Source organism: Nymphalis io, chromosome Z (assembly GCF_905147045.1).
Source record: "Nymphalis io chromosome Z, ilAglIoxx1.1, whole genome shotgun sequence".
NCBI classification, from domain to species: domain Eukaryota; kingdom Metazoa; phylum Arthropoda; class Insecta; order Lepidoptera; family Nymphalidae; genus Nymphalis; species Nymphalis io.
This window is the reverse complement of record NC_065918.1, coordinates 12,801,086-12,815,759: the sequence shown is the minus strand read 5'-3', so window position 1 is coordinate 12,815,759 and position 14,674 is coordinate 12,801,086. Positions and strand designations below refer to the sequence as shown.

Sequence of the window (14,674 nt, the reverse complement as noted above, 5' to 3'; positions counted from 1 at the left end):
TGGAAACAAGATTGATTAATTTTTATTTTTCTTTTGAAATCAAGAAATACTTATTTAAATGCACAGAGTTTATTAATGTATTTAAATTATGTTATAGCAAACTATAAATTATTAAGAAAGTCAACCAACGACGACTTATTTATATAATAATATTTAATAAACGAATTTTGCCATCGTGACGTCTGTTTCCGCTCCATTGCGAACACATTGCATTGGACGTCGGCCGAGTGTTTGTAGTGTAAAAATATACTAATTTTTTTATAATATGATGACTAGACTATATAACAGCTGTTTTCATTATTTTTTATTTCTGGTTCATTGTTTATTACCTTATTAAGCTCATAAGCCTATGAACATAATATATGTTCCATAAACTAAATTAGAAAGTCCAATAAACTACTACCAATTTGCAATATATATGTATAAGGTAATTGTAGCACAAAAAATTACTGAGCGGTTGTCAAATAATGCTTGTTATATACCCTACCGTTTTACAAATGCGAATTGCTATTTATTAAAAATAACAATAATGAACAAACGCGGTCGTTAATGTATTCGTATATCAAAATTATAAGTATTACTTACGTCTGCCACAAACCAATCAATTAGAAAACTTCCTTGTCAATTTCAGAGGGAGCTAGGCACAGGCATAAGTACAATGATTTACGCAATCGTCATCCGCTCCTGAACGTGAAGATAATGCGCCGATCATTGATTACAATTTGATTCATTATGCAATAATTCGATTCTTATTACCGATTCTGTGCACCTAACGAAGGGCTCGATTCGCAGCTATGAAAATATAAAACATCTAGCAAGATTATTAAAAAAAATTGGTGAGACTCCGTTTCCAATAATATTACCACAAAACGGGAGAGTAGGAAAAAAATAGTAATATTGGAATGTTTATATTTCGCACATTCACATTACACTTAGTACATTAATAAAACACAATTAATCACACCACATATTGATTGTCTTAATCTCTCACAAACTTGTCTACGACTTTCGATGTTTGCGTTTCTTAGCTTTACGTTTCGCAAACGGTTGTTGATGTCAATCTTTTTTTTCAGGATCTTTTTCAGCATTGTGTTTGGTATTTGTTTTCGATTTTCGTTCTTTTTTCTTCTCTGCGCCACGTAACTTGGTGACCGATGGCTCTGGTTCTACTGTGAACATCTCATCATCAAATAAATCGTCAAGGTCATTTCCTATTTCTTCAGACATGTTGCTCGATATCGCTTGTTCGAAAATTGTATCAATAGTAGAATGTGGAATATTGTGGGGCTCGATATGTTCTGATAACATTTCATTTAATGATGACTTTACGCCGCATACTCGCCATTCGTCCACCATTAATAAATGCTTACTCAAATCCCATCCTAAAAATGATAAAATTAAGCAAAGAATTTTGTAAAATAAACATAATAAAAGTAGTTAATGGTTACTTGTCAAATTCTACATTGCAAAGTCTAATGCTCTTTATTTACTTATTTCAAAAATAACTTAAAATGTTTATATTAATTTTCACAATAATATTTTATTCTTATAAAGAATTAACATATACCAGTTGTAATACCGACCAGTTTGTATGAGACCCGATTTAACTCCCTGCCATTCTTGTGTGGCAATACTGTTTATATAGCGTTGTAATTCGTAGGATGGTTCATAGATAAAGTCAGTGTGTTTGCCTGATTTTCTGCTCCATTCAACTGATTGTAGCATTTTACATACTTCGGCAAATGGTTTAAGGTCTTTGGCATTGTGGGACAAGGGCTGCAAGAATGAAATAAACAAGTTTTGAAACACACATACTGTACATGACATTTATCTGAATCAAATCTATCCAATTAAAAAAAAATAAAAAATACAAGCGCTCTGAATGAATGAATTGCCAGCGTCACTTGGGGTGATGTAATGATTCTAATGATACTTCACATATCAAAATCTATTAAGGCATTTAAAAGTTAGTGTGGATTAAAAAAAATCACATATATGTACACATAAACCCTAAACATTACATTCCCTTTGGGCAGTAATGTAAAAATAAATAATCATTAAATATGAATTCTGTTAAACTAACCAATTTATAATTATTTATGGCACAGGTTGTTATAGATAGCAATACAGCGTGAAAATACGCGCACAGTATATCATCGGTTGATGATTTATCTTTGATAAATATATACATGATCCTGTAATTAGTGTTTGGATATAAAATGTATTTCCTCTCATTGTATATGTTTTTAATTTCCTTTAGGTGCGATGCTTTCGGCGACTCTTTGATTATTTGCGCCATCGAACCACCAAGTTTGATTTGAAATCCACATATTTTTAAGTCTAAAAAAGAAACAAAATGTATATGTATGATTAATGATTTAATTATTTTTATACAACTAAAATAGCAATAAATCATAAACTTACCTAACAAATTGGAACCAAGTTGATAGAATAAAATAGGCTCCCTTCGGTTTATCTCACAAGGATTTGCTATTACCTCCTTCTTCAGATAAGTATCAATTACTTGTATAAAGCGTGGTTCATTAAGGGTTCTCAGGCATACTGCTCGAACGGCAAAGTAGTTGAACACAATATGCAGTATCAACATGAGAGTGAATATGAAAAGTGAATTACTGTAAAAAAAAACATTAGATATTAAAATCAAATGCTTCTAGTATTATGCTTAATTATTCCTAATAGTTTAATTGTATATATTATATAATAAATACAGCTTTTAAGAATCAAACATATATTGTAATTTATGTTTTGTCAGATTTTAAGTTATTTTTAAAAATAAAACATAATGGCTTTAAATTTTGCCTTAACATAGGATGAACAAGACAAGAGTAAAATATCGCTCTGTCATCATTGATTTGAAATTCGAACATTTAGAGATACCGTTTATCTTTTAGTTATTTTAAATCATCTTAACAGTGCAAGGGATTAAGGATTCTTAATAGGGTATAGCTTTAAAAATGAAAAGGCTTTTAATTGAGCTTCAACTAAACGGGAAAAAACTAAATAAATAAAAGGTAGGTTTACCCAAAAACAGAAATAATGAAGAGTGCAGTTAAGGATGCTATAAGGTTGACTGCAGTTTCCTGGGATGAGTCTTTTGCTGATACATCAGCCATGTTGCCACGAAGTGCATGGTGTTGTGTCATTGCAGCCCTTGTTGCACCACCTTTATTGATATTAACTCGCATTAATTTTATTGGAGTCAATTTGTGGTTTATAATTTTCATTGTGGTTATATTTTATTGATGTGAAACATCTATTGGCACTTTGTGGGTAAGACCAACTATATGAGTTGGTGGCCATGATGAGAAATGTCATAACATTTTCTTATGCAATAATGCCTCTTGTGCCATTGCTCTCTACTCCCTTGTGTGTGGTGCTATATTACATGCTGTGATGTGCTATGTATTAATATAACAACAAGGAAATATATCTGTTTTATTAAAGAGATTATGTTTTTTTTACATAATTATTGGTTTTCTTTAATTATAAATTATTATAATAATATACAATTCGATGTCATATAAATGCCGGGCATCTTACAACTTCAAAAAAAGTAAACCTTACCATTTCAGCCATATATACTTTGGTTAGATATAAATATTTCATTTAGATATAGAAAACTTACCTGCAACTCCAACAACAGCTTTCATGACAGTACTCACGCACAAAGCAAATGTAATATAATTCCGAAATAGAGGCAAAGCTATTTCAATACACATGGCGGCATCATTGAGTGTGTCAGCATATAGTCTCCATTTCTTGCTGTATGCATCCAGATAAGTACTGTTAGCAAAGTTTTTAAAATTTTACTTTAACATTTGATGAGATTATTTTCAGTCATAATAATTGGACTGAGAAATACATTAAAATTTTAATATTCTTCATACCATACTTTTCTGTATCTATTATCTAATAACAAACTAAGTTTGCCTTTGCTAGTCTAAATTATTATTTGTTGTTGTGTTGTTAAAGATTCAACAACCATAACTGAACCCTATCACAGATTCTAAATGATTTTCTATTATTATTAAGCACACTCAATTTACTGTAATGTGTATATATAGATTTCTTACCCATGACTATAGGCAAATAATATTTTCCCAAGGTGGCCACAACCATCCTTGAGCACCCATGTAACAGTAGCAGCTAGTGGAGTAGCATGTTTGTTTCCAACTCCTACACCTCGCAATACTTCTTGAGTTGCAAGTGTACCTGCAATAGTACTCTACCTTCTAAGTCAGATAGGATTATATTCTATCATAAATAATTCGTCTTTAGTCGTCAGAAAAATAAGTATTAAAAAAGTGTACTTAGTTTACAAGAGTAAAGACAAACCTGAAATAGTACTGCAAAAAGCTTGTGCAGTATCCCATATTTGATATGCAGTGTAATCCTTGCTTACACTGTGAGGGTAACCCTGGGGCAAAAATACCTCGGCGAATACACTTGCCACATTATTGGTTTGCTCTTCTTTACATACCACTACATTCAATTGATCTAAAAAAGGAATGTTTATTACTTATTTCTGTATTTTTTTAATTTAGTTAATCTAGTTTCATTCTTTACCTGGAGGCTTCACCAAATATCTTTCCTTAGCTGATGAACCATATTTTTCTTTGAATATGATATCTCCGTCTTGCCTTTTCATATCTGCTTAGTGCTTAGTATTTTAAAAAATCATATTTTATATCGAAGCGTGTTATAACTTGCTTACAATAATTAAATAAGGGGTAATATGTAGAAATTGTTCTGTTTTTTTATATTTTTATTTTTGGAAAATGTTGTAGTATCTAAAGTGTCATCTTTTTTGTGAATAATCAATAATATTTAACCACACTGGGGGAAACTTCATAGATTAATAATTATTAAGCAATAATCTATATTCTATAATAAAGGATAGAATTTAAATAATTTTTGAATGCTTTAATTTTTTTTAACGCTAGGTTTAGATACAGGATTGTTTACCAATTAATGGTAGTGTAAGTAAGTATACAATTATTGTAATTTGTAATCACAGCAACTTACTTGTTTTTCGTGTAACCTTTAGTTCGCGCTTTGCGTGTAATGGTTATGTACTCTGTGGCACTTCGCTCAGCAAAATCAGCAGCTAACCCGTAGACAGAGAAACTAAAAAAAGAATTTGAATTAAAAAAAAATAATAAATATTAAAAAGTAAAATTTAATAATCTCGTATTGTTTTTATTAAATCCTGAAAATTGTTTATTTCTCAAAACTGGGAATGCAGTTACTATGGCAACATTATAGATTACACTGATTTCTGTAATACAGGTCTTTGAGCCTAGCTCAGAAACCAGGGACTTCATTATAATTTGTTACTTTTTATCTGAATAAAGATTATTATTAATATTATTATATATTGACAAGCTATCTCTGTCTCAATCGCGGTTTCACATCCCCTTGGTCTATTAGTTTCTCAGTCAACGAGCTAACCAGAAAAAAAAAATTTTTTTCTTACATTAGCCGCTTATTATTGACTAAAGTAAATTAAAATTATTATGATGGTTCGTAAATGTTCCACTGCTGAGCAAAGATCCTCCTTTTTTAAATATAAAAAAAAATATTCTGTCATATTCTTTTTTAGTAGCAGCACTTCAATTATTATCTGTATGAGCTTATTGAATAAACTCAACTTTATTCCTAATACTGCTACAATAATAGATTCATAATTTCGTTGATTGAATATAAGCTGCTCTGTTTATTTATTATTTATTTATATTCTAGATATAGATATTTTATTAAACTTTTTTGGTGGTAGGGCTTTGCGCCAGTACACCTTGATAGCTGTGTTGTAACTTATATAAATTGTATTTATATATTCTGGTTTTAGGATTTACATTCGTCATCATCATATCAGCCGAAAGACATAATTTATACTCACTCTGAGTGTAAATCCTAAAACAAGAATATCAGTCTGAGTCTCATGTTAAATTGCGTAATGTCTGCATAGGGAATATTTGTATCATCACTTTCCATTTCATCTTGTGGCCCATATGGTCTACATAAAAAAAAGAATGAATGTTTTGAAACGGGAAGGTAATAATGATAACAATATATCAATAATCGAATGTATATTTATATCTTAATACTTTTTCCAATTCACAACTGTTATTTTCCGTTGTCATGGCCACATCATCTCATCCGTTCTTTTGGTTGTCATAGCAACATTTTTGTACAAAAACGAATGGCGTTCCGAAATGAGCCGATCGGGTATTAAGTTCTGTTGTCACTCGAATGTGACGCAAGTAATGGTTACAGGCGGGCTTGGTGGACAGTCCTGGCTTTAACTGTCGTGGCATGGCATAGCATGGCTTGGCATGGCATGGCATGGCATGGCATGGCTTGGCTTGGCTTGGCTTGGCTTGGCTTGGCTCGCATGTGGCATGTAGCATGGCATTAGTGTGGCGTTACAGTTTTGAAAATAACAGCATTTATTTCTTGTTAATCATTTTCCCTATATAAAGGGTATTTACCAAGTCCTGTAATATTATGATGTCATGAAATTTTTCTAGTCATTTTAATATTAGGAATTCTGTTACCATTAATGTTGACAATTTTTTATAAATTATATTTATTATACATAAAACTATAACTCACAAGACAACAATACTTTCGTGACAATTTTATGCATGTCTTATTAAAAAGGAATAAAAATTTGTCATTCAGTTTCAGTGCCAAAAACAAATTTTATAATTTTTACTTTATAATTTTACAGAAAAGTAAAAACAATCATTTAAAAAATACAAAAATTTTGTGTTGAGGAAGTTAAATACAGTTATATAGTTAAATAGTTAAGTTAAATAAAGATTATTAGCGAAGAGAGAAAAGTATTTATCGAAAAGTTTATTTTTATCTGATTTCTGAAAGATCAGATATGCAAAAGGTGTTTGAGCTTTCTTCTATGGCAATGGTAATTTCAGAGATTAATCTTACTCTACATACCAATTCAATGTTTTTCACAATTTTTTTATTACATGCAAGTTTTCATAATCCAGTTAGACATATGCAGAACATTTATAATGTTTCACTTATATTGTTTCACTTTCATGTTTCATGCGAAATTCGGTAAAATGATATTTGAAGTGTATAATTTTAATCGTGGGACTTTTTTTCGTTCCCCCTATCCCCATATCAATTATAGAAGGTGGATTACCAGGGTGGCGGCGAAAATGACGATACGTTATATAAGAAAACACTTGTAATGCTCGTTACAACGGTTACAATACCAATGCCCGATATATTTAAACTGGCGGTATTTATACAAAAACATCTTGACCTAATTTAATACTAAATTTACAAACTTAAAAGATAATATTAAACATTGTTTATCTTAATTATTCTAATGATTATTTACGGACAAATATTATTTAATAATACAGGATTATGTAACATTAAATATTAAAGATTAATATATTACACCGGAAGTTGATAAGCAGCAGATAACCTAGCCAGATCAGTAAAATAAGATTCTAGTAGCTTAATCCTTACATTATACATAATAAAACAAAATTATTATAGCATTGATTAATCGACATAATTTGAGAAAATATAAATAAACAATAAGCACTATTTATTAATTGCGCCGGAAGCTAACAAGCAGAAGGCGCCATTAATAAATAGAATAATATATAATAAAATGTTCCAAGTATAAACAAATATAAATCAACTATTTATTTGATTATGAAATTACTAATTAAATTGTTAAACAGAAGTTTTAATCTATACTTATAAATAATCATCAAGATGTACCCGAACTAGCCGTATATGTAGGACCGGAAGTATTAATTGATAACACAATGTATCCCCTAATCAATGTTTCATATATTATTTATTTTTGTGCGTTTTTATTTATTGAGTTGATATATTTTAAGCGATAAAAACATTTAAAATAGTTGTATGATTTCTGTCGAGGTTACTACTTTACTATATATTTTTTTTTATTTAATCTTAAAAGAAAATACATCGTTTTTTATACATTATGCTTAAAATAGCTAATATATTGAATGGCTATGGTGTTTCAGATGATCCACTATTAATAGCTCCCGATCATTTAAGGATAGTTTCAAGAAGTGACTGGTTAGCCCAGCCCGTAGAAAAACCCTTGAATAAATTAGATCAACCAGTGCCATGGGTTATTATTATGCATACGCCACCGAAACATGTTTAACACAGGTTAGTTGGTACACATGTATTATAATTCTTGAATATGAATGTAATATATATATATAAATGGAAATGAATGGTCTCACGACATCGGTTACAACATCCTCGTCGGCGGCGACGGTTCCGTGTACTACGGCCGAGGTTGGGATTACGAAGGCGCACACACAAAGGGGTACAACAAGTACAGTATAGGCATAGCTTTCATAGGTACGTTTAACAACGACCCACCGTCGAAACAACAGATCGCAGCCTGTCAGAAAATAATCAAGCGAGGCGTACAGTTACAAAAATTATCTAAGGACTATAAACTTTTTGCACATAGGCAGTTGATGTCGACTCTAAGTCCTGGCGACGAATTGTATAATATTATAAAAAAATGGCCGAATTTCGTAAGCAACGTTACCGATTTGGAGTCCTTGATACCCAAAAGAATTTGAAGACTGACTTCCCAAAGTATTAACTTCGAATGAAAGAGTATTTTTAATAGTTAAGTATTGGAATACTAGGTAAGTTTGTGTGTCATTGCAATTTTAGTTGTATAAAAACACAATTTAGTTATTATGAAATAATTAAATCATTAATCATACATATACCTTTTTTTTTCTTTTTTAGACTTAAAAATATGTGAATTTAAAATTAAACTTGGTGGTTCGATACGGTAAGAAAAAAAAAAGAAAGTTGCTCTCTTTCAAACAACACCGGGTGGTGTTGTTTCAGATGAATTCCTTAAGACCTTCTTCTGTTAAGTTGTCGCCGACTTGCTTACGTTTCTTTACCCAGATCACCTATGAACAGAATAAGCTTATTTAAAAAATATGAGATATTTCAATTGGTAAACAAATGTTAATAAGACTTGTTGAATGAAATAAATGTTATTTACTACATTGAAAAGTACTCTTGCTATACGTACTTGTAATTTGTCTACTTATTTGTCTATCTATATAAACAATCGTTCTTTACATTAACAAAATTAGATATATAAATGAGTAATTACCGCCCGCGGTTTCGCCCGCGTTTGTTAGAGGGGTAGGTGTTAGGTCCCTCATGTACCATTTTCTGTACACCTGAGAACGACTGAAGACGTGAAAGCGACACAAACTAATAAACAAACAAACTCCCTTTCGCACTCATAATATTAGGGTTGAAATGACTAACTACTGCTTATAGGTCCTAGATATTATTTACAAAATACTATTACTGTATTACTGTACTAAGTAATAAGTATATAGAGGTGATAAGTTTTAGGTCGAGTGCACTTGTTACCGATTGTTCTTGGTAATGTGTATATACGACAAAGCAAACACTTACATACTCAGTTTGTTGATCTATTCAAACAATGGTATAAACTGTACTACTTCATCGTCCTTTGTTTTAATGTCATGTAGAAGTTTATGTACTGATTTATTTTAATTTCTTAAACACAACTAAATTACATTTCACAGTCACATTACAATTAGTACTTTAATAAAACACAATTAAACACACCACATATTGATTGTCTTAATCTCTCACAAACTTGTCCTTCTACGACTTTCGATGTCTGCGTTTTTTAGCTTTACGTTTCGCAAACGGTTGTTGATGTCAATCTTTTTTTTTTCAGGATCTTTTACAGCATTGTGTTTCTTTTTTTTTCTCTGCGCCACGGAACTTGGCGACCGATAGGTTTGGTTGTACTGTGAACATCTTATATTAAATAAATCGTCAAGGTCGTTTCCTATTTCTTGTCTGAACATGTCTGATGTTGCTCGATATCGCTTAATCGAAAATTGTATTAATGGTATATTGTGGAATATTGTGGGGCTCTATATGTTCTAATATTATTTCATTTTATGATGACTGTCCGGCGCATACTCGCCATTCGTCCACCATTAATAAATGCTTGCTCAAATCCCATCCTAAAAATGATAAAATTAAGCAAAGAATTTTGTAAAATAAACATAATAAAAGTAGTTAATGGTTACTTGTCAAATTCTACATTGCAAAGTCTAATGCTCTTTATTTACTTATTTCAAAAATAACTTAAAATGTTTATGTTAATTTTCACAATAATATTTTATTCTTATAAAGAATTAACATATACCAGTTGTAATACCGACCAGTTTGTATGAGACCCGATTTAACTCCCTGCCATTCTTGTGTGGCAATACTGTTTATATAGCGTTGTAATTCGTAGGATGGTTCATAGATAAAGCCAGTGTGTTTGCCTGATTTTCTGCTCCATTCAACTGATTGTAGCATTTTACATACTTCGGCAAATGGTTTAAGGTCTTTGGCATTGTGGGACAAGGGCTGCAAGAATGAAATAAACAAGTTTTGAAACACACATACTGTACATGACATTTATCTGAGTCAAATCTAATAAATATCCAGTATAATAAAACTGACATGTTAAAATCGGTTAATACATGAACCAATTGAAAAAAATAAAAAATACAAGCGCTCTGAATGAATGAATTGCCAGCGTCACTTGGGGTGATGTAATGATTCTAATGATACTTCACATATCAAAATCTATTGAGGCATTTAAAAGTTAGTGTGGATTAAAAAAAATCACATATATGTACACATAAACCCTAAACATTACATTCCCTTTGGGCAGTAATGTAAAAATAAATAATCATTAAATATGAATTCTGTTAAACTAACCAATTTATAATTATTTATGGCACAGGTTGTTATAGATAGCAATACAGCGTGAAAATACGCGCACAGTATATCATCGGTTGATGATTTATCTTTGATAAATATATACATGATCCTGTAGTTAGTGTTTGGATATAAAATGTATTTCCTCTCATTGTATATGTTTTTAATTTCCTTTAGGTGCGATGCTTTCGGCGACTCTTTGATTATTTGCGCCATCGAACCACCAAGTTTGATTTGAAATCCACATATTTTTAAGTCTAAAAAAGAAACAAAATGTATATGTATGATTAATGATTTAATTATTTTTATACAACTAAAATAGCAATAAATCATAAACTTACCTAACAAATTGGAACCAAGTTGATAGAATAAAATAGGCTCACTTCGGTTTATCTCACAAGGATTTGCTATTACCTCCTTCTTCAGATAAGTATCAATTACTTGTATAAAGCGTGGTTCATTAAGGGTTCTGAGGCATACTGCTCGAACGGCAAAGTAGTTGAACACAATATGCAGTATCAACATGAGAGTGAATATGAAAAGTGAATTACTGTAAAAAAAAACATTAGATATTAAAATCAAATGCTTCTAGTATTATGCTTAATTATTCCTAATAGTTTAATTGTATATATTATATAATAAATACAGCTTTTAAGAATCAAACATATATTGTAATTTATGTTTTGTCTGATTTAAGTTATTTTTAAAAATAAAACATAATGGCTTTAAATTTTGCCTTAACATAGGATGAACAAGACAAGAGTAAAATATCGCTCTGTCATCATTGATTTGAAATTCGAACATTTAGAGATACCGTTTATCTTTTAGTTATTTTAAATCATCTTAACAGTGCAAGGGATTAAGGATTCTTAATAGGGTATAGCTTTAAAAATGAAAAGGCTTTTAATTGAGCTTCAACTAAACGGGAAAAAACTAAATAAATAAAAGGTAGGTTTACCAAAAACAGAAATAATGAAGAGTGCAGTTAAGGATGCTATAAGGTTGACTGCAGTTTCCTGGGATGAGTCTTTTGCTGATACATCAGCCATGTTGCCACGAAGTGCATGGTGTTGTGTCATTGCAGCCCTTGTTGCACCACCTTTATTGATATTAACTCGGTAATCAATTGTTATAAGCTAGCATTAATTTTATTGGAGTCAATTTGTGGCTTATAATTTTCATTGTGGTTATATTTTATTGATGTGAAACATCTATTGGCACTTTGTGGGTAAGACCAACTATATGAGTTGGTGGCCATGATGAGAAATGGCATAACATTTTCTTATGCAGTAATGCCTCTTGTGCCATTGCTCTCTACTCCCTTGTGTGTGGTGCTATATTACATGCTGTGATGTGCTATGTATTAATATAACAACAAGGAAATATATATGTTTTATTAAAGAGATTATGTTTTTTTTACATAATTATTGGTTTTCTTTAATTATAAATTATTATAATAATAATCAATTCGATGTCATATAAATGCCGGGCGTCTTAAAACTTAAAAAAAGTAAACCTTACCATTACAACGATATATACTTTGGTTAGATATAAATACTTCATTTAGATATAGAAAGCTTACCTGCAACTCCAACAACAGCTTTCATGACAGTACTCACGCACAAAGCAAATGTAATATAATTCCGAAATAGAGGCAAAGCTATTTCAATACACATGGCGGCATCATTGAGTGTGTCAGCATATAGTCTCCATTTCTTGCTGTATGCATCTAGATAAGTACTGTTAACAAAGTTTTTAAAATTTTACTTTAACATTTGATGAGATTATTTTCAGTCATAATAATTGGACTGAGAAATACATTAAAATTTTAATATTCTTCATACCATACTTTTCTGTATCTATTATCTAATAACAAACTAAGTTTGCCTTTGCTAGTCTAAATTATTATTTGTTGTTGTGTTGTTAAAGATTCAACAACCATAACTGAACCCTATCACAGATTCTAAATGATTTTCTATTATTGTTAAGCACACTCAATTTACTGTAATGTGTATATATAGATTTCTTACCCATGACTATTTATGGCAAATAATATTTTCCCAAGGTGGCCACAACCATCCTTGAGCACCCATGTAACAGTAGCAGCTAGTGGAGTAGCATGTTTGTTTCCAACTCCTACACCTCGCAATACTTCTTGAGTTGCAAGTGTACCTGCAATAGTACTCTACCTTCTAAGTCAGATAGGATTATATTCTATCATAAATAATTCGTCTTTAGTCGTCAAAAAAATAAGTATTAAAAAAGTGTACTTAGTTTACAAGAGTAAAGACAAACCTGAAATAGTACTGCAAAAAGCTTGTGCAGTATCCCATATTTGATATGCAGTGTAATCCTTGCTTACACTGTGAGGGTAACCCTGGGGCAAAAATACCTCGGCGAATACACTTGCCACATTATTGGTTTGCTCTTCTTTACATACCACTACATTCAATTGATCTAAAAAAGGAATGTTTATTACTTATTTCTGTATTTTTTTAATTTAGTTAATCTAGTTTCATTGTTTACCTGGAGGCTTCACCAAATATCTTTCCTTAGCTGATGAACCATATTTTTCTTTAAATATGATATATCCGTTTATCCTTATCATATCTGCTTCTGCTTAATATTTAAAAAAATCATATTTTATATCGAAGCATGTTATAACTTGCTTACGATAATTAAATAACGAGTAATATATGTAAATTGTTCTGTTTTTTTATATTTTTATTTTTAGAAAATGTTGTAGTACCTACAGTGTCATCTTTTTTGTAAAAAATCAATAATATTTAACCACACCGGGTGAAACTTCATGCATTAATAATTATTAAGCAATAATCCATATTCTATAATAAAGTATAGAATTTAAATAATTTTTGAATGCTTTAATTTTTTTGAACGCTAGGTTTAGATACAGGATTGTTTACCAATTAATGGTAGTGTAAGTAAGTATACAATTATTGTAATTTGTAATCACAGCAACTTACTTATTTTTTGTGTAACCTTTAGTTCGCACTTTGCAAGCGTAGTGGTTATGTACTCTTTTGCACTTCGCTCAGCAAAATCAGCAGCTAACCAGAAGAAAAAATGTTATTTTTTTATATAAACAACTAATTATTGACTAAAGTAAAGTATAAGTATTACATCGGTTCGTAAATGTTCCACTGGTGGGCAAAGGCTCCACTCCACTCCTCTTAACGTGAAAGCCTGGAACTCCACGCGGATAGAGTCCGGGGATTATAAAAAATTCATATGAAACATGTACGTCTCATCACAATGCTTCCCTTTACCACCGAGAATGAATTTCATAATTACACATGTCATCAAGTTAGACACGTGATCAAATTAAGCATGTAAAAAATCAGTTGTGCTTAACCAGTATTGAACCTGCATTCTTAAGTTAAAATTGACGTGTTCTATTCACGAGGCCAGTTTGGCTCATTAGAACAATAAAATTTGTGTAAGGGTACTAATTTACTTACCACTACTGTCGTTTACTTACTCTGAGTGCAAATTATAAGCATCTAATTATATTGCACCTAAGAAGGTGGGTAGACAAAGGTTTAGTTTCTACAGAGTAAATATTTTTCAAACTCTTAATTAACCAGACATTGCATAGATATTAAAAATAATTCAAATTGGCAAAAAGTCATACGAAACATGTAAGTTTCATCACAATGCTTTCCTTTACCACCGATAATGAATTTCAAAATTACACACGTGATCAAATTAAGCATGTGAAAATTCAGTTGTGCTTACCCAGTATTCAACCCGCAATCTAAACTTAAAATTCGCGTGTTCTGTTCACGAGGTCAATTTGGCTCATTAG

At 30.9% G+C, this 14,674-nt stretch overlaps 2 protein-coding genes across 4 annotated transcripts; both read right to left on the bottom strand.

Moving 5' to 3' along the window:
- Window positions 1-892: 892 nt before the first annotated feature.
- LOC126780235 (RUS family member 1-like) lies at window positions 893-13,477 on the bottom strand. 3 transcript variants are annotated; one of them, XM_050504528.1, is made up of 10 exons: window positions 5,047-5,090; window positions 4,588-4,681; window positions 4,357-4,518; window positions 4,095-4,233; window positions 3,647-3,804; window positions 3,043-3,184; window positions 2,425-2,633; window positions 2,084-2,340; window positions 1,584-1,776; window positions 893-1,382 (listed from the first exon to the last, which is right to left on the bottom strand). In XM_050504528.1, exons 2-10 carry the CDS (start codon window positions 4,667-4,669, stop codon window positions 1,057-1,059), a joined length of 1,668 nt encoding a protein of 555 aa, XP_050360485.1. In that variant the 5' UTR covers window positions 4,670-4,681; window positions 5,047-5,090; the 3' UTR covers window positions 893-1,056. The 3 variants fall into 3 exon arrangements, with proteins under 3 accessions (XP_050360485.1, XP_050360484.1, XP_050360486.1); XM_050504527.1 differs by having other exon boundaries at window positions 4,588-4,671; window positions 5,047-5,084; XM_050504529.1 differs by lacking the exons at window positions 4,588-4,681; window positions 5,047-5,090 and adding an exon at window positions 13,375-13,477.
- Window positions 9,870-11,941, bottom strand: LOC126780247 (RUS family member 1-like). The gene is made up of 5 exons (XM_050504551.1): window positions 11,807-11,941; window positions 11,190-11,398; window positions 10,849-11,105; window positions 10,299-10,491; window positions 9,870-10,097 (listed from the first exon to the last, which is right to left on the bottom strand). The coding sequence occupies exons 2-5, from the start codon at window positions 11,371-11,373 to the stop codon at window positions 10,030-10,032; spliced, it is 702 nt and encodes a 233-aa protein (XP_050360508.1). The 5' UTR covers window positions 11,374-11,398; window positions 11,807-11,941; the 3' UTR covers window positions 9,870-10,029.
- Window positions 13,478-14,674: the final 1,197 nt, after the last annotated feature.